This window comes from Columba livia, chromosome 6 (assembly GCF_036013475.1).
Source record: "Columba livia isolate bColLiv1 breed racing homer chromosome 6, bColLiv1.pat.W.v2, whole genome shotgun sequence".
NCBI lineage: Eukaryota > Metazoa > Chordata > Aves > Columbiformes > Columbidae > Columba > Columba livia.
In genome coordinates, this window is record NC_088607.1 from 16,994,305 (window position 1) to 17,014,777 (window position 20,473).

The 20,473-nt window shown below is 40.2% G+C and overlaps 1 protein-coding gene across 2 annotated transcripts in view; it reads left to right on the forward strand.

Annotated features, from left to right (window-relative positions):
• Positions 1-20,473, forward strand: part of BTAF1 (B-TFIID TATA-box binding protein associated factor 1) — a 53,188-nt gene that overhangs the window by 4,125 nt on the left and 28,590 nt on the right. Inside the window, exons 2-9 of one of the 2 annotated variants that reach the window (XM_021293735.2) lie at positions 741-835; positions 12,530-12,653; positions 13,665-13,779; positions 15,093-15,239; positions 17,506-17,669; positions 18,039-18,175; positions 18,835-18,946; positions 20,219-20,287. In XM_021293735.2, coding sequence (XP_021149410.2) covers positions 741-835; positions 12,530-12,653; positions 13,665-13,779; positions 15,093-15,239; positions 17,506-17,669; positions 18,039-18,175; positions 18,835-18,946; positions 20,219-20,287 — 963 coding nt within the window. Of the gene's footprint in view, positions 1-740; positions 836-3,039; positions 3,398-12,529; positions 12,654-13,664; positions 13,780-15,092; positions 15,240-17,505; positions 17,670-18,038; positions 18,176-18,834; positions 18,947-20,218; positions 20,288-20,473 lie in introns of those variants that run through there. The other variant, XM_065068344.1, reaches the window with a different exon arrangement.

The window sequence follows — 20,473 nt, forward strand, 5'->3', positions numbered from 1 at the left end:
TGAAAATACCAACTGTTACAGAGAGGTTGGTGTGATCCTAAGCACTGCAAAGCTACAAACCTTCAGGACACAAAAAAACTAACTGGAAAAATCAAACTAGAAGACCAGAACATGTGGAAGGTTGTGGTATGTCAGGCCTAATCAGGAGGGATTCCACCAGGAAAAATGTGCCTCTGTCATCTACTATTTGCACGGCTCTAGCACTTGAAGACGGCACCATTTTTTCCCTGGGCTCTGTAGGTACATGTAGCAATTAAGAAAGCTGCAGTCTATGCAATAAGAGTTCACAGGTGGACACAGCTGGAAGGAGAAGGAAAACAAAATAAAATTAATTGAGGTCAATGAAGGAATTAATGATCATACCACCTGACTTGAAATTATTGAGTTTTATCTAATTTAGGAACAGGTTTGAGAGACACACAGCAGATTTGCAGTGAGGGGGGGTTCTTTCAACATATGCAAAAAAACCCAGGAGAAAACGTATGGCTACTCCTTGAAAAATGGGTGAAAAGAAAAAATATGCAAAAAGGATTGGTATAAACAAAGAAAAATTGGTTTTCATAGGGTGTAGGGAAAGAACTAAGCAGAAGATACAAGTGAAGAGTTAAGTAACGATGTGCTTCACATAAATGTCACATAAAAATACAAAAATATATGGTGTGAAACTTGAACGAATATTGTTTCGGTCCAGAGTGCCTGCTATTAGGTAAATAACGGATCGTTCTTTCTGTCTTTTGTAGATTGTTTTGCTTGGACTGCAGTTTATCATCATTTCAGCAAGTACTCAGTGCATAAGACCCACCACCAGTAATTTCCCTGCACTTATTTTTATCAGGTAGGATAACCCCTATGGAGCTGTTCAAAACAAATTTTATTGCATGTTTGTTGGGCACTCTGCCTTGACTGCTATTAAAACAATGCACAAAATGTTTTTAAGGAACCTAAGGGGAAATAGGGTGTTAGAATTGGAAACAGCACCTGAGGGTCATTTCAATAACACCTACAGCAGGACAGGATGGCTGCTGATTCCTGGCTAAACAAATGTGGGAATATTATCAGGGATATTTGCTGTACATCTCTGTCAAGAGCATCTAACATGCAAGGAAAATACATCCACCCTGCTCCTTGCTGCTCCCTACCCCAGGTCCCTGCTGTTCTTTCCCATCATGTGGCTGAAAAGCAGGCACTCCATCATGTGGAAATGCGTACACACATGGGATGGGAGTAAACATGTGCCTCAGGTGACGGGGCAGGGGCCCAGGCAGATGCACCTGTAACACACGACTGCGTTTGACGGCAGAAAGGAAGGTGCGTGTGGTTTTGGAGCACTTCAGGAAGAGGCTCTTGATCTCCAACTAAACCCACTGCATTTTTTTTGCGTGTTCTGCTACGGGACGCATACCGAGCTTCCTAAAACTAGTTACTACATCACAGACATGACAGGAAAAGACATTATCTGTGTCAAAGAGTGTAGCACTGTCACTAAACCATCTCTACCTCAGAAAACGAAGCCTTTGCTCTGGCCACATTGTGTGATGCGGAGGCTTTGGGCTAACTCATGCTGCTGGTGTGTGCTTGACGCCTCTACACCAGCTGCTGCTCACCACAGAACTCCCACCAAAGGACAGGAGAGGGAACCAGCAGGAAAGAGGTGCCTGCAGCAAAACTTTCTAAAGGACTCGAGTATAGGCTGGACCCACATGGATAAGAATGGATTGAGGTATTATGTACTGGTGTCTTGTTTATAGAACTGTAAAAAGACCGTGAACCTGCAGACAGCGTGTTTGGAGTATGTATGTATTAGTGGGGTGTGAATGAGGGACCCTGTACTTGAAGAGTTAATAACCACAGGGAAGGGAAACCAACCAGCAGAAAAGCAGAGACCCCTGCAGAAAGCTCTGATATTAAATATGCACCACAGTCGGCTTGAGAGGAAAACTTTATCATACGGTATTATGCAAATTCATGTATTTATGCAAGTTTATGCATCGCTTATAGGAAAGCAAACTCTATTATTGTGTTTTCAACTAATCACATGAAAGGTTATGTATGTCAGCTAAATTTACGCTCCTGTCTGGGATAATTAATTTAAATGACTACTCGAACACTGATTTCTGAATCAGTGTTTCTCTGATGTGACCCAAGCTGACAGCAGGCCCTCGGAGAGCCTGGGCTTCTTTGCCAAGAGCAAACCGCGGGCAGCTGCCCAGGGTCTGCGCCCGGCACCGGCCACCGCCGGGAATCCCGGGGAGCCTTAAGCTCCCTCTGCTCCAGAGGCCGCCCGGAGCGCAGCCGGGCCGGGAGGACGGGCCAGCTGCGTCCGCCCAGGAGGAGGCGGCAGGTGGCGGAGCGGAACGCGGCCGGTTACGCAGCCGCCGTGACTGGGCCGCGCCGGGGAAGCGGCTCAGATGCCCCTTTGCTGCCTGAGGGGGTTGGTGCCAGTTCATAAACCCGTGTGAGTAACGGAAGTGAACCGCTCTGAGGCGACCACCGGCCGCAGGGCCGGGACAGCAGCGCAGAGCGGGAAGGACAGACCACAGGGGCGACCCCTCGGCCGGGGCCGCGTTCTCCCGTCCCCGCGCGGGGGCGCGGTGCTGAGCGCGCTGCACGCCGGGAGCCGTAGTCTCCGCGGGCTGGGCATCGGCGCCGCAGCGCCGGGCGTAAGCCGAGGGGCGGCGCATCTCGGCGAACGGGGAGCGCAGGGTGAGCTCGCCCACTTCCCGGCTGCTCTCTCCCGCCACGGTGATGGGGGAGAAGCGCTGCCATCCGGTGGACTGGCAAGGACACGCGTGTACTTCGCGCTCTGGTGCCTCTCTTCTCCCCTCGGGGCGAGGGACTGGGACGCTCTCCTTTGAGCTTTCCCCATACACGAGTGCAGATGGTACGCCCCACCAGAGGCCGACGCCCCCCCCAGCCGGCTCGGCAGGCTCCATGGCTGGTCCTGCTCAGTCCGGGCGCTGCGTGCGCCCGCCCTCCTTGCTCTTAGAAGCTCTCTCTCCATTGGCTGCGGTCGGGCGCTGTTGCCAATCAGGAAGCGGCTATCATGGAGGAAGGGAATAAATACAAGATGGCTGCTCATATAAAACCAGGCATTGGGCTTCGCCCTGGCGATGGGGGAATAGAAGCTTTAACTCGCGCTCCGAGAGTCGTGCGTCTCTCACGCCCGCGCTGCTGCTGCCCCCCCGGGGGGAGCGAGACTCGGACCGTTGCCGGCCACAGCTGCGCTCAGCTGCTCCCCGCGGATCACCGGCGGGGCCGAGGCCGGGTGCGGCGCCCGAGAGGCCCGAGCTAGGCCCTGCGCCCTCCTCCCCGGGAGAGCGGCGCCGGCCCCCCCGCCTGCCGTCCCGCCGCGAGTCTCCGCCGCGGCCCAGCTCCGGGCGGCCATGGCCGTCTCCAGGTCTGTAGGAGCCGGGAAGGGTGGGGGAAGGAGAGCTGGCGGCGGCCCGGAGTCCTCGGCCCTCCGGGTGGCCTGGCTTCGGGCGTGCGGGGGTGACGAGGGTGCCCGGTTTCCGCCCCCGCTCGCCTCGGAAGCCTGTGGAGGCCTCGCTGGGGCCTCCGCGCTCCTGGTCGGCATGTGCCGCCTCGGTGGGGTCGGGGGTGGCTCCGTACCCCGGCGCCTGGCTGTGCCGCCTGCCCTGGGGTGACTCCCGTGCCCGGCGCACGGGGAGGCCCCCTCCTCTCAACAGGCCGCAGGGCTCCGTCTGGGCCGCCTCGGGCTTCCTCCTTAATTTGACGGCTTTGATTTGTTGCCCAGTGCTTTCTCGGGTTAAACTGCTAGGGAATAAGGGTAATGCTATCGAGTCTCAAAAAGTGGTAAGGAACCCTTTTGGCTTTCACAGCCCTTAGCTGTAAAGTAACCAAAATAAAAAGGGCTTCCATGGAGAAAAGCGATTAGCGTGTTCTGGCTCTGCCTCAAGATGTTGGGTAGTATCTGCTTACACACATGTTTGCTGGGGTGTGCCAGCGTTTGAAGTATTCACAGATACAGAAGTGTGCATTAATAGAGATGTTTTGTAAAAAATGCTGAGCCCAAATTCCTGCCTTTTTTCTGGGGGGGTGGGGGGCGGGGGCCGGGCGCCGGAAATGCTTCCAAACAGAATAGCTGAGGAGAAACCATAAATCCAAATTAACTTTATGATAGATTGGCTTCAAGTCACGTGTTGATAGTATCTTTGCACTTCTGAAGTGCTATAACAAAAGTAAATTTTGTTTTTGAAGCTGTGTGTGAATAAGTTTACAGTTCTATGTAGCAAAGTAAAGGTGTGCACATTTGTAATGGAAATCCGTTGTTAACTAAAACTTATAGCAGCAATACACACTTTTAAGACTTCTAGTAGCAGGTGTTCTAGTTTGAGCTTGGTAGTTTCTGCACAGCATCCATTTATCTTATTCTACTCAACACTTCTTCTTTTTTCCCCTGAAGGTGTCCATTAGAATTTGGAAGTAGTAAGGATTACTGTAACAAGACTACTATGTATATTAAAATCCTACTGTAAGCTATCATGTATAATAGTTGTATTCTAATTACATGAGGTCTGGGGCAGTCTGCTTGAATAACTGCTAACATATATGTGACATGGGGGCTAATGAATGTCAAGATACAGCTTTTCAGCTGTATGATGAGGTTGTGTCTACTGTAAAGATTGGTTTCACATTCACTTAGAAATGTTCCTGTATTTCTGTAACACCACGTGGCTTTAGTGGAAAGCAGTAGTGTTCTTTGTAAAGATTTAGCTGACACCTGTTTGGTCTGGTAATTGACAAGCAGAAAAATTGTGGTTTGGATAAGGCTCTAAAGCTTCTGTGTGGAGCACTAAGAAAATTGGTGTGTTAATGTTATATGTGATACATTGTTTCAGAGTACAGTTTCAGGAACAAAATGTTACACAAGTTGAACATAAGTTATAAAACGCTAATGAAGGTTCTGTAATACACATGAGTTGGTATAGAATTGTTTCAATTCCACATGTAAATTGTACATTTTGGAGTGCTGTAAGGCCTTGGTTATTCCTGGCTAACTCCACAGCAGATACTGTGTAAATTTGGCCTTGCATATGGTTTTTTTGATAGCTACAGCAAAACCTGTCACTATCCCTTTGAACTTACACAGCAGCTCTTGATAAATGAATCTTTTGGCTGCTGGACCATAGGAACACTGATGATATCATGTCAGTATTGCTTTCATAAATAAAAGAAATGGTATTCACCCTTTACTTCAGAATGTTGAATTTCTAAGGTCCTTTATTTTCAGACATTTTAAAAATAATTGCTTTGTACACTTATATACCACATAACTATATTTCTGTAAAGGGTGTAGTTGTTCCAGCTTCTGTACCAGCTATGTTTAATTGTAGAGATCTGTACTTTTCCTCCAGGTAGTTACTGTTACATTTTATATTTTTGAAGGACCACCATAATACTTCATTATTGAATGATTCTAACTGTACAAGTGTGGAGGGTGAGGGAGAAGTTGATTCAAATGAATCTTTCTCCAAGAACCGTAGTCTTCGACTTCACACCAGACACTGATATTAACAAAAAAACTTCATTAGGATTAGTTCTGTATTTGAACAATATTTTTAAAATTAGCCATTTTTGGAGGTGGGGGGAAGGGTATTTTTACATTCCAAACCAGTAAATTATCAAGTGGTCATTTTCCCAGTAAAGTTCAGTTTCTGCTGTTTGGCTGATTGAAAACCTTTCTCAAACCCCTAGTCTGTTCAGGAAGAATTAATTCTGTTGATGAACGAGATTCTGATATTTTATCCTGCATTATATGTATGCATATGTTTTACCAGATTCTGCTGTTACACAGATGGAAGACCTGTTTTCTATATACAGTAGATACCTCATACCAAAAGGTGTTGCAGAACAGTTGCTTTGTATATGCTCATCTCTTTCATAGTGTTATGCTGAAGAGACTTAACTAATGAATGCCATCCTCCAGAAGTATGTGTAGGTGGGTGGGAAGGTTGATGTTCTTTCTGTGAATGTGCAAGCTAATTTGGTAGGCTCTATCTCCTGTCTCTGGTCTTAGAAGTATGTATGGAGTAGTACAATGGTTGCATAGCTAATTAAATTAATTTGTTCTTGATAGTAGAACTGAGAATTAAAAAAGGAAGTGACAAGTTTTGCTTCAGCTTAATTCCTACAAAGTATATGATCCAAGTGAATAAATGCAATGGCTTGCTAGCGATCTCTAGAGACACTTGATGAAAAAGCAGTACTGCCAATTTATGGGAAATGGCAATGCTCACAGATTACTCAGGGTGATTGAGTTTCAGTAGATTACAGTGTTGATAGTCTCTTTCAATATCTAATAAAACTTTTTTCCAGTTTCTCTAATGTGTTCAAAGGCACATTATTCCAACACCAAGCTGTTAATGGCTTTTGCCTGGTTTTGGAGGCCTTTGCAGTATGAAGGAGAACAAGTGTGCTTTTAAAATGTGATTAAATGCATGAGGCTGGCAAGATGCATTAATAATAAATACTTTTAATTGAATAGGTATATCTTTAAGTTCACCCTGAAATAACTTAAAGACATCCTCTTCAGGGTTTTTTCAAGACACTTCCTTAAGCAAATATGGGAAAGCATAACAACTTGCTGTTCTTCCAAGCCATTCTTTATTTGGGCCATCTAAGTTTAATACTAGTCGCTAGAGCTCTCAGTGTTTTCAGGTACTTGGATTTGTGTGTAACTGAATGTGGTTTTTATTTTAAAATTAAATAATGTCAGAAGTCTATGATAGTAAAGCTCCTGGAAAATAAGTGGGCCTCATGTGTTGCTCTTGGCTTTTGGGGTGGAGGGCTGTGATTTCCCAAGAATAAATGGCTGCACTGACTGGCGTCATTATTTATGTAACATTTCCAGTGTAATACTGCATCCTGGGGAATATGAAGTTCTTACAGGATACCAGCATTGTCCAAAAATCTTTTATGGGCCCTGTGTACCTTTCAGAAATTGTTCTTTTGGAGTAACAAACGTTGTAAAGAAAGAGGTCAGCTTCTAGCTTGCTTGGAAGCTATTTCTTCATGGCTGCTCTTGCATGAAAAGCGAGAGTTAAACTGAACAAGAAGTATATTTTCCCTACTATGCAAAGGCATATGCTTGTACTGTCAGAATAGGTGAATGCTCTAACCAATATGATTAGAGAAGTCCTGACTCAAAAGGAGGCAAAATAGTGTAACTCTTCTCTTATTGATGGAGATTAACTGGAAGAGCAGAACAGTGGACTGCTCTCCCTGTTGCTGTTTGTAGGAGGGAGTGCACACGCCCTCATGGGAAGCAGAAGTAGCATGTTCACTGCTGCACAAATGAGATAGAGCTGTGAAATTTCTCAGACATCTGATAGACTGAAATGGAAATTGAAACTCAGGATTGCACTCTGATAAGACTTCTAACCTACTCCAGCAGCTTGAACTGGAATTCTTATTGAGGAGTTCCCTAGATCACTTGTTGAAACACTTCTTATATTATTAGTCTTTACAGCTATTTTACTTTCCTATTCTTTCTCACAGTTATGTAATTGATCATATGTGTTTGGGCTGCCTTCTTGGATGCAGATACATATGTAGTAGTTCACAAATAAAACTTGTACACCCTAATGCTACAGATCATATAATATATGAACTATACATTCCAAATGGATTTAATTATACTAATTGTAGCATTTGCTTGACTTCCATATGCAGTATGTAATACTGTGACCAGTGTGGTGATGGAGCTCTTGTTTTATTCCAGGTATCCCTTCCACTGCTTTGTAGGAAACAAAATTTCTGTTGTCCACAGCCCCACCTTCATAACTATTTACTTCATGGTCTCCCACCTATGAGAAGTAAAATCACGATCATTCTTTGTGTATCATCATACTTCTTTGTTCTAAATTAGGTTGTGATTTTCTTTTCCTTGCTTGCTGATTATATATTAGAATGTTGTTTTATTGATTATTTAACAGTTTATATGTGATTTAGTCAGGGCTTGAGCTTTTTTGAACTATGAAGCTTACCAATCTGGGATATCACCAAATGATGAACCACCACACTGAATGAAGGATTATCAGGTCAACAAGGAAAACTAAGGCATTTCTATTAAAAATTAGGTTGAATTTAAGAGTGAATGTGAACCCCTGTCAGACTATATTTTTTAGTGATGTTTTCTAGGTTTCTGGGCGATTTCTGTACTCAGTGCTTGGGAGGAAGCTACTGGGTGTTCAAATATGACTTGCAGTGTAGATTTGTAATTCCCTTGCTTTCTGATGGGTGTCAGCTGGTAGTCTTCCAAAGAGCTCTAGACACAGTCTGACATTAGAGCATTCCAGGGACTACACCACTAAGGGGGTTTTCCTGTACAGTCACACAATTCTAATGAGTTGGAGGATACGCTAGGATTGTTATGAGCTGTTCTGTACCAGTTGGCCTTTCCTGTCAGGTACTACTCCCTGGCCTGTTAAATATACTGGTGCACACAGAGATGCAGAGTCCGAACAGATCACTTCAGTGGCAGCCAGGATCAGCTCACTGTCCCTTTTAAACCTCAAGTCATTGAAATAAATGAATTGAAAGTTTTCCCATCTGAAGTCCTGTCCAGGACCCAGTCCAGTCAAAACACTTATGCTGGGATGATCAAGATCTTAATACAATTCAGCTGCATGCATCTTCTTTTGGAAACATTTTAGAGATACTGTTGATAACTTCTGTATCTTGTCCTGGTCATTAACTATCCCACTACTAGTTTTCTAATGCAGAAGGGCTTTCAAATCCACATCATCCAGTTTCCACAGGAGTGCCATAAGGTTCACTTCGAACATTGTAACTGCCCCTTCAAATTGAGATCAACCCCCTCTTTGGAGACATAGCTTTAGGCACCAAAGAACTGAAGATTAGCATGAAGAACGGGTCATTTGTTGCAACATTTGCCTGCTCTGCCTGGATACAGTCATGTCTGACTTGGTTTAGAACCATAGAACTTGTGCAGGGTTTGGTTTCTGACTCCAGGGAGGGACCCAACACGGTGTGTCCTACCGCCCCAGCTTTTGGAGCTGTTCCTCAGGCATAAAATCACAGAATGGTTTTAGTTAAAGATCATGTAGTCCAACCCCTCTGCCATGGCCTGGGACATCTTCAACTAGATCGGGTTGCTCAGAGACTCATCTAATCTGGCCTTAATGCTGAATATGCAAAATTTATCAGAAGACAGTGAGTAGAACAGGGAATCATCATGCTACCTTGCAGAGTGCCACTGGGTTAGTTGTGATGGCTCTTTGGAAGGTACTTGCTCTCCTGTTTGTCCTTTGTAGTTTCAAAAATGTTTTCTTTGCTGCACTAGTGCACCAGAAGAGCAAAGGGCTTATTATGTTTAATGGCTGGGGGTCAGTAATAGTTTCTGTGTACTTTTATTCACAAAACTGCCTTTAGTTAACTCAACTAAGCCTGCGTGCGTAATCATTCTGTATAACAGAGTTGATTAGAGAGATGATGTTCCCCCTTATGACAGCCAACCTTACTATTCTGACAAATAACAATGTAAATGAAGTTTTGTACTGTTAGAATCCTTCTTGCCTGCAATCTTTCTCTAAAAATTAATTACTATTTTTTTTTTAGGGTTGTTAGATAAAACTGTTGTAGTCTAGTGGTGGAAGAGTCTGGTCCAATTTGAGGTGGCTGTTACGAGTTGATATCCTTGATCACAGACCTACTGATTATTCTTTAGTATTTCTCAGATGGTTCTAGTCTGAAAGTAAGATTTCAAGCTTTAGTCCTTTCAAAGCTAGTGTGCTTTAATGAAGTGCTCTGTGTTTGATGACTTGGAATATTTATGTGGTGAGGATTCTCTTGCCTAATCTAGATGTCTGGTGCCACTTGAGATGGTCTAATATGTCCTGGCTGCTTCAGAATAACAAGGGGCTCCTGCATTCTGTGTCATGTCTGCTGACCCCATGTGCATGACTCATTCTGAAGCATCTCAAATGCTACTAGATGCCTGGTTTTTAGCACCTGAATTGATGTCTTTGTGTCAGAAACATTTCTAATGACCTCTGTGTCAGTGTAAAAGCTCGTGTGGTATTTCTTAGAAGAAAAAGTAATTTGAATGTAATGCTGTTCATAAGAATTTTGAATTGCCACTGCAAGTTCTATCTTGTTGATACACTTCAGTAGCGATTAGAAAAATCTAAAATTTCTGAAGTGAGAGGAAAAAAGTATCCACCTCTTTGAACAGGTTAGTGCTTTGTAATGAGATTGTATAGCACAAGTTCACATAGAGGTGGTGTATGGTTGTTGTCCTGTCATTGAGATGTAGGTGGCTCGGGATTGGAAGGTGACAGGATTATCATTTAGTGATGTGAAACAACAGGAAGGTTTTTTGTTTTCATTTTGTGTTTGTGTGTAAATTAAGCATATTACAGTTTAAAATCACTAGTTACAAACCAAGCATACTGCAGGTTAAAAAACCCAACAAACAACTGTATTTTGTAGGTAATATAGCTTCAAAAAGTTGTGGGGTTTAGGAGTGAATATCTAGTATTGTAATCAATAATTGGAATTAAACTTGGGGTTTTTTTTGAGGGTAGGCCATCGTAGTGGTTCCCTCCTGTTTTTACACTTGAAGAGTTCTAGCTGAGGCAGTGGTCTAATTGCACATTCTGCTTGACTTCGATAGTTAAAGGAGTGGGTGCTGCTAACTGGTGAAGTTTGTTTCCCAGCGAGTTGAAGACTGAAAGGAGTGAGTTTAACAGTAAGACAAGCAGCATGGTAGTGCAAGATGTGGTTGCACTGTACACTAGGATATTTAGTACTGAATAATACTGAGTGCTGCAAATCAGGTTGGATTATCACTGTTAAATGTACTAAGGTAAATAAGTACCTAGTATGTTTCTCCTGACTAGTCCACTATCAGTGATTTGGAAAAGCTCAATCTATAAAGCTGTTGCTTTCCCACTTGATGGTCAAGTCACACAAAACGGCTTGTTTAGATATTTACGAAACACTAAATCATTGAAATTGAAACTCCAGTTTCATCTGCAGAAATTGAAATGAGCTTGCCTGTTTTACTAGTAGGAAGATAATTATTTCAAAACTGGCAAATACCAGAAGTGTGTCTGAAATACTAGGCTGATTTGAAATACTTTCAGTTAGGTTTTTGTTTGTTTGTTTGATTTTTATCTAGTGGATATTTAGTATTTCCAGTTAAAGCATTTGGGGTTTTGGAACTGTGTTTCTGTGGCATTACTGCTTTGGCTCTGTAGCACTACTATTGCTAATGTATTGTGTCACATTATAAGCTATTGTCAGGAGTAAGTGCAGTTTAAGTATGTCAAAGCAAATACAGAATCCAGTGATGTTGGAAAGAGTGGTGTGTGGAGGTTTTTTTTGTTGTTTGGGGTTTTTTTTGTTTGTTTGTTTGTTTTTTTCATGATTGAAACTAATGGTAATGTCAGTTTTGAAGAAATGTAGTTAGTGATAACAGGCAAAACATTTGTCCTTTTCCTGTACTGGGTCACGGTACATGTTCACGAGAAGGGGAGCTGTTCAGCGGATGTGTGTCCTTGTTTCATTAGGCAGATCTGGGTGAGCTTCCCTGCTCTGTAAATTTCAGCTTCATATTGTTGCAGTGCTTGGAGGAGTATATTTATGATTAAGGGTAGAAATAAAAATTCTGATTGTATTACATGAACAAATTCTGTGTTTGCATTCCATAGGAGTCTCATACTGCTGAATAACTAACTGATAAACTAGGCACCCTGTAAAAAGAGTTCTAACTGTCCCACTTTCCCACTTACAGTGGAGTAATGAACATTTGTTACTTCCATCATTGATTTGATTATATAGGAAAAGTATATTTTTATGTGTGTTTTTATGTGATGACTTTCTCATTCAGTAGCTCTGAAGGAGGAGTGAGCTAGCTGTTCTGAAAATAGATGTACAAGGTCTCTTTTAGTAAATACACAGTTACTGTGAAAACAGATCTGTTCTTTTAAATTACTGTGTTTCATGGGAAGGCCAGAGGTGTTGGATTATTTCAAAGCTGTAAATACAACAGCAGGTTTGGTCTTACATATTCCAGGTAGTTAGGGGGAAAAATATATGGAAAGCAAACATTTGTGGTATCCTGAGAAAGCAGTTTGATATTATAGATCACATGCTATGTGTTCAAAAGAAATGATAATATGCAATATGAGGAGTTAAGCCCTTTGCTTCAGAATTTGAAGATCACTTGCAACTTAGTAGTATTTATTTTTCAGGATTGAAAATGCTCTATCACAGAACAAAGGGAACAATTTAATTTTTTTCTTGTAACTACAGATTTTTTAAACTGTTTTTACAGTTTCCTTTTTTGCTTATCAAATTAAATGTGCTTCTAGAACAACTATGCTTACTGTTAGAAAAAAAGTAAATTTGTCACCCTGTCAACTGACAAACATTTATTCTGTTTGCTTTCAATAAAGTGAAAAATGTGGGAGAATATTAATAGAAATGCACAGCTGAACTATGAATACCATAAAATTTTTTGGTTTTTGTCAATCATATTTAGGCTTGATCGTCTCTTTATTTTACTGGACACCGGTACAACACCAGTAACAAGAAAAGCAGCTGCACAGCAACTCGGGGAAGTAGTGAAACTGCATCCTCATGAACTGAATAATCTCTTATCTAAAGTAAGTTGTTTGTTTGTTTGTTTTAATTGAGCTTGCTTTCAGTACTTTAATGATGGGAATAAAACTGGTTTAAAGCGTTGTGGGTTCTGTAGGATGAAGAAGAAAAAGCATAGTAGTCTTGTGTTCTCTGAAAATAGGAGACTACTTCTGTTAAGCCTGCTGTTTTCAAAGCCTCTGTCTACATAAGTCAGGTTTCACTTTGCATTCAGTATTGCTAGTCAATTTTTGCTGTAAATTCAGATTTTCTTTTATAAAGAAAAGCTCTACTGCCTTATAAAATTTTCTCCTCCCGCCTTTAAAGGTTGTTACTGGTCTGATACAGCATTAAAAATACAGGAGCCTGCTTGTCTTTAAAAGGGCTGGAAAATGGAAAGAGATTTTTGTTAGTTTGAGATTTCAATCTGGCCAAGTCCAGTAAAAGCAGCAAAATAGTCTGTATCTGACAGCTGGGCATGGCTGTGAGACCTGCTCTTATGAACAGGTGGCCTCACCACAATTGATGGTATCAGAGTGGCCAAGGAATCAGGAATATCAAACCACTTTCAGAGAAAGAAATAGTTTTTCCAGATTTGAGACATAGTTGCAAATTACTTAGGAAGAGCATGTTGCTTTGAGTGACCCATATTGTCCCTCTTCTTGGGTTAAATGACTTTGCAGTTTTAAGGTCCATTGATCTCTTCTGAACACTTCCTTTTAGAAAGCAAAAAAAACCAGAAGTCTCAAGCCTTGTTCAGTACCTGGAGGAAATCAAGGCTGAGTTTGACTGATGGGACTAAATATATCTTATGAATTCTTAATGTCTGGCTATGGCAAGAGTTCTGCTAAGCGGTGAGCAATATAGAGAAGGCTGCTCACATTTCTTTGGTTTGTTTTCTTGTCCTTTGTTTTTGTTGTTTTGACTGTTGTCTTAATCCATAGCCTTAAAAGTGTATTTTAGTAGAGCAAAACAGCTGATGGATTTTCTGAAAGTACATTTTAAGCGAGTATTTATTTATTAATCTCTCCTTAAAGGTCTTAGTGTATTTAAGAAGTACAAATTGGGATACTCGTATTGCAGCTGGACAGGCTGTTGAAGCAATAGTGAGAAATGTACCTGAGTGGAATCCAACTCCAAGATCAAAACAAGGTACTTCTTAAATGAATTATTTAGAATTTGTTGTTTTATCTGATGCAAACTGACTGTGACATGAGACTTTTCAAGGCTACTATGTCATTCTGGTTTGGGTTTTTTTGTTTGTGTGGGTTTGTTTAATGAGGATAGACTTTTTGATATGCATGGACTGTAGTAAACCTCTTTGACTTTAGATGTTCATATTAAATTACAACAATGTGCCTGATCTTTGTTTCTTCTAAGATTCCTGGTCTTGTGCTCTGTACCCTTCGTAAAGCGCTACTTTCATAAATAAAAAGAGTAATAACTAGTAATATAGAGAAAATGTTAACGGATCAACTTTGTCATTATATTTTGCAGGCACTTTTTCTTTTCTGTTACCTTGCTCAAAGCACCTTTCTAAGGGAGGTGAAATGGCAGCTTGCTGAAATTTATTCTGTTTGTACTCAGTTTGCATCTGAAATTGTCATCTTAGGGATGTAAGAGTTGCTTTTATTGCCAACTTATGGACCTGTTGTCAGTACTTTTGGCTAAACTTGTTGGCACTGTGTGTTCACAACCTTACGTGGTGCAAGTTCCAGAAATTAACTGTTCTAAAAAAGGAAAGCAAAACACACCTGTTTTGAGGTGATCTCATAGTTGTTTCATTTAATGCCTTCTGGTTCTGTTGCTACAGAATTTGACAAGCAAGTTCTGTGTTTGCCTTATCTACTGCCTGTATGATTTTTGTAAGTCATCGTATTTGTTCTTCTGCAACAACTTTCTTCTTTCCAGATTGAGGAGTTGCCGTCTCCTAGTTTTTCCTCACAAGACAGCTGCCTTGTGTTTCAGATAACTTTGTCCTTCTCCGTGATTTTTCTTACTTGTGTTCTTCTTGAGATGCACAGAATTGCACACAGTGTACCCACATCTCTAGAATGCACAGTGGCAAAATGATGCACTTTGCCGTGTTTTCAGTGTCCTTCTTGATGATGCCCAGTACTTAGTTGGCTGTTCTGGCTGTCACTGTCCAGTAAGCTGGTGAATATAGAGATCTGTCAGAACTGCCTCCAAGGTCTTTATTGAATGTTAATTGCCAGTTCTGAGTTCAGTGTTGTGTAGGCATGGTTTAGGTTGTTAATTTTGAACCTTATCTGCCTCTTTAGCCATTAGTCTGTTCTGAGAGTCCTTTTTGGATTCCTTAGTGCCATTGTGACTTTCAGTTACCCAAAAGAGCTCAGAGAAGAGTGCGTAGTGCAATCTCCTTCCTGTTGTTAAGGACTGATAGAATTGGTTGCAGTGCTGGTCCCCGAAGGACTCCAACACTAACTTTTCTCTGTCCTCTCCAGAACAAGGCTCAGAAAGTCCTATGGAAGATTCACCTTCAACAGATCGGTTACGTTTTGACAGATTTGATATATGTCGGTTGTTAAAACATGGTGCATCTCTTCTTGGATCTGCTGGTGCAGAATTTGAAGTCCAAGATGATAAATCAGGTACATCTTTATATCTTACTTGCAGACAAGAAAACTTACTGATTTGAAAAAGTTGGTTGTAACAATATTACGAGTCTAGTCATCCATGGTTTCTCAGAATGCTAGGAAATAATGGAAGAAAATATTTCCCAACATAACTGATTTGTATTATATTTCTCAAGTTAATCAGTTTAAGAGGGTGCATATTGTTTGGTTTTTTTCTCTTAGAATTAGTATGTGTACAGGGGGGAAGAGGAGAGTGGAAACCTGAAAGAGAGAGCAAAAAAGCAATATTAAAGGCTTCTGTAGACTCTTGAGGTACAGGAACTACCACCACTTGTTCTTCATTAGAACAGTGTTCCCAAATAAAATAGTAGGGTGTGGCTTATTTAGAAGCTTGAAGGTTTCAAATATAGAAACATTGCATGAAACATACTGTGATAAAACTGTTAAAGTTGGAAGGTCAAATATCAGCGCTTGTGTGATGTCTTCTGTTTCAAGTTACTTGTCTGATACATTTCTTCAGATTAGCTGAGAAAGTTGTTTTATTTCAGTGTAATGGCATTTAATTATTTTAATCTAAGATTTTTTTTTTGCTGTTCCTGTACTCTCTTGCTCTAATTCCACTCCATCTTGCAGTTTCTGAACCAAATGAAATGATGCTATAAGTAAGAATCTGCTCTGACTGCATAGCCCTGATTCACTTGTTACTTGCAGTGTACACAGATCATCACCAGCTGAGCAAGGAATGGAACCCATGGCTGCTGACGCTTCGGCAGTATCCTGTCTGTTAAACCTTGCTGCTGTTTCATTGCTTGCCATCTTACATGCTAGCTTAATAAGCTGTTGCACAAGTTTCATCTCTTCTAATGAAACCCTACCTGTTCAGAAGTCAAATAGATGGAATAGGACACTTTAGTTCGTAGAAGTCTGATATGTTATATTCCCACACTGGGATAAATAAGATTGGCAAGGAGAAGAATGGTAAATACGCTTAAGCAACTGCAACTGGGGTGTAGGCAATGTGAATGGATGTAAAGCAAGCTAAATAATCTTTGGAATTAGCAGTCTTTGACACTTTTTTCCTAAGATGAACTTGTGAAAGGAAAAAAAAATTCTAGAGAATGGAATTCGGTTGTATTTATTTGCTTGTCAGTTAAACGCAATTTTAAAAGAAAGGCTTATTGGTATAGGTAGAATTAATTACTAATTACTGCTTAACCTGGTGTGTACCCCCAAGTTCTGCCAATATTTGTCACCTACTTACAAGTTTATGTGCAGATATTTGACCAAAAAAAAATCATCTCCTGCCTGGTTTCCATATCACACATATAAAGAGTGAAGTCAGCCCTACACACTGCAAGTTTTGGTTTACATGGAAGGTTTATTCTACTCAGCCACTAAAATATTCTAATTTTTAATGTAAATGTGGGTGCTCCCTAAGTCTAGGTGTTTAGTAGTTGAAGTGTTGAAGCTTCACAACATTCTTGAGGTAACTTTTCTGTTAACCTCCAAAATAAGCCTTGCTTGATAGATTAAGCTTGAGGATAAAATTGTTAACAGACTCCAGCACCCTAGGAGAATCATGGTTTATGCTTCAATCTACATTGCCATCACAGGTTAGTTTGGGTAGGAGCAAAGGTGACACCTGAGTCTGTTGCATTTTACAAGGAAGAATGTTTCTGAAGAAAATGGGTTCACATTCAACCTGGCTTAATATAGGGTATTGGATTGAATATCATTTGAGGGCTTTTATTGGTGGCTGTTACTTCTGAGGTCTGTATTTCCTAACAGAAGATAAAGTCTAGGAGAAAAAGAAACCTTTCTTTTAAAAAACAAAATCAAATGCCAAACAAAAACAACCCTGCCAAAATCAACAGATCCAACAAGGATGCATGTGCTCAATAAAAAAAGCACTAGTTCTTGAATCAGTTGCTGGATTTATTTTATTACTGTGTTAATTCACTCTTTTCCAAGGACACTTTCCTAAAAATTTGTGGGAAACTTGTTTTTTTACTTCTGTAGACCAAATGTAATTTATTGAATTTCATGAGCGCTGTTTTTCTGCTTGAAAATTGATGACAGATTAACTTTTAGTATAGGTTCAGCAGCAGAAAAGGGCTTCCTAGAAATCAGTGTGATTTGGTTTAAAATATTGTATTGATTTATTAGCAGAGTACAACTTCATTCTGTAACTTTTGACTTGTTATTTCATTGAATAAATCTTTAATAATACATTAGGTTAGAAATTTGACATATCTTTCCTTTTCAAAAAACTTTTTTTAAGGTGAAATTGATCCTAAAGAGAGGATAGCACGGCAAAGGAAACTGTTGCAAAAGAAACTTGGCTTAGATATGGGTGCTGCAATTGGGATGAGTACTGAAGATCTGTTCAATGATGAAGATCTGGACTATTCACCTTCTTCAGTTTCACTAGTAAACAAACAACCTGTAGGTAAAACCTTGAGCTGTTTGGCTGCAAGGAATAATATAGTGGTTTTGCTTTATGTCATAGAATCATTTAGGTTGGAAAAGACCTTTAAGGTGGTCCAGTCTAACTGTAAACCTAACACTGCCGAGTCCACCAAATTTGTGCTTCTGCAGTTATCATACTTGAATTATAAAGATTATCTAATATGGCTTGCTTTGGCTTCCTGAATTTTTATGCCACATAGTTATATGTTAGTGTTGTTTGATGTCAAACTGCTGCTCTGAGTTTGAAATGACAGATGGTTGGGGAAGTTGAGAGCAATATGGGTTTAAGGATTTTTCAGGAACTTCCTGGTAAGAAGAATTGACAATGAATGACTTTTCTTTCAGACTCTTCAGGCTGCTGAGTTAATAGACTCAGAATTTCGAGCTGGTATGAGCAGTAGACAAAAGAATAAAGCCAAAAGAATGGCTAAGCTATTTGCAAAGCAAAGATCCAGAGATGCGGTGGAAGCTAATGAGAAGAGGTATAATAGTGAACTGACTTGCCTTTATTTCAGTTAAGCTGGGATTGTGGTTTGATTTATTTGTTGAAAAACTTCCTGTGGTCTTTGCATCTTCATCTTTTGTGTGCCAGTTGTGCTGATGGTGAACCACTTGTGTGCCAGACTTATTCCCAGCAGAGCTCTGTTAATTCCTGAGCTTTAGAGTGGTCTTGAAATACTGGGATGCTTCAGTTAAAATTTGTGATTTGTCCCTGTTATTAAATATGGCTTGAGAACAGCACATGAAAATGTGGTATTCAAAAAGATAAACAATAACTACAGTTTTAGGATGTAACTTTCTCATGTATGCTGTGTTCCCCACTGTGATTGATAGCGACGTATTATTCTACCTAATGTGTTTATAACAAGCAGTAAACAAAATTATCTTTCCTTGATTTTTCTTTAATAATTTGTCTTTCTTGGAAAAGACTTGGAAGGATTTTCTATTTGGGACAGTGTTCTGCCATCTCCTCACTGAGTTTTCTTACATGTAAACCTATCTATTTTTCATATTTCACTGTTTAACCTCTTTGGTTTGTATTCTTGCCACACTGTATTGTGTCTGAGACTTCACTTGTAGACATAATTACTTCCCCTAAAGGATAGTTTCAGTTCATAAATGTATACTTGTTCCTTCTCAGCAATGACAGCACTGATGGGGAACCAGAAGAAAAGAGAAGAAAAGTTGCAAATGTTGTCATCAACCAGCCTGCCACAGACTCAAAAACATTAGTAGAAAATGCTCCAGAAGAGGTATTATGTGTTGTTCTGCTGTAGCTGGAATGATAATTCAGGTTTTTTAGCAGAATGGTGTAAAATAAAACTCCTTTATGCTCCCAAATTCTTTAGTCATTTTAGCATTACGATAAATAAAGAATGCCATTGCCAGCTTACTTTTATATGTAAAGAAGCAAATGGGCTTCAAACTGTGTATAGCATGGAGGAAGAAGACACGTTTTTGTGACCCAAATGAACCTGAGTAGGTGGATTACAGGTGTCAGACCTGGGTATTAAACTGTAACGCTGTGCTAAACACTTAAATGGTAGGATTACACTGAGCCATAAATAATTTGACCATTTACACTTCATTTAATTTTTGCCTTACTTTAACTAGGCTTAATTTAGGATTAAGTTCTATCTTTAGTAGTTGAAGATTTAAACAATTACCTTAGTTTTAGAAGAACTTGCATTTGTTTCAATAGACTGAAAAGCTGAAAAATTGTAAGAAATGCTATACCAGAATACAAATGGTACATAGAAGCTCATTTGTAGAGAATCTTGAGTAGACTCTAATCTACAAAAAGATTTTACCAAACATATCTTAGTAATGAAATTCTTTGCAAAATGGCGATTGGAGAATGAATTTGAGAGATTAATGGTAACTGCAGGCTGAATAGCTGCTCATTGCTAGACTTTTAAATGTTTTGTGAAGTTGTGAACTTACTGATGTTGGTATCATAATCTCCTTTCCAAAAACATGTTGGTTTCATTGCAGGAAATCTTGGGATAGTGGATATGCTGCTGGTTTTCAAAAATGTAGAATGTCTTTTGAAAAAGGTGGTGTTTTTTACTGGATTGACTGACAAAATGTGATTGTGTAGTGTAATTTAAAACTGAGACTTGCCCGTTACTTTCTTTAAAGGCACAGTTCATAGATTTAAAGAATCACTGGGGAGGATAAGAAACTTTGCTTAATATTCTGCCATAGTGTGGTTGTTAAAAGGAGGTTGAATTCCAGAACATCAAAATTCATTACCATAGAGAAGAGGTTCCATTACTAACAGACGATCTTCTTAAGCTTTTTAAAAGATCTGGTGCCGATCAGCAAAGTTTCTGAAGTGTGGAAGAAGGTTGGTTGGTGTTGTTTTGTGCTTTGTTTTGTTTTTCATTTCTGTCTAGTAACAAAGAAAAATACTTAAGCTTTTGTAGGTCTTTGTGATCTTCACATATCTAAGTAGTATGCAATATAAGAAGTGTTCACCTGATCTCTTTTTTAATCTCATATTTAAATTTTTATAAATTTAGGCAAATGAATGGCCTCTGGAAAGCTTTTGTGAAGAGGTGTGCAATGATCTCTTTAACCCTTCTTGGGAGGTAAGACGTGTGCAGTATCTTAGGTGTAGCTATAGATTTTAAAAAAAAGGGCTTCAACAGAAACAGGAATTTTACATGTGGGACTTGAGACCGTTTTGCTAGATAGCAAAAATTAAATCAATTGTAAATACAGATTACATAGCTAAAAAAAAAATGGCTTTTGGAGAACTTAAGTGTTTTTTAAGA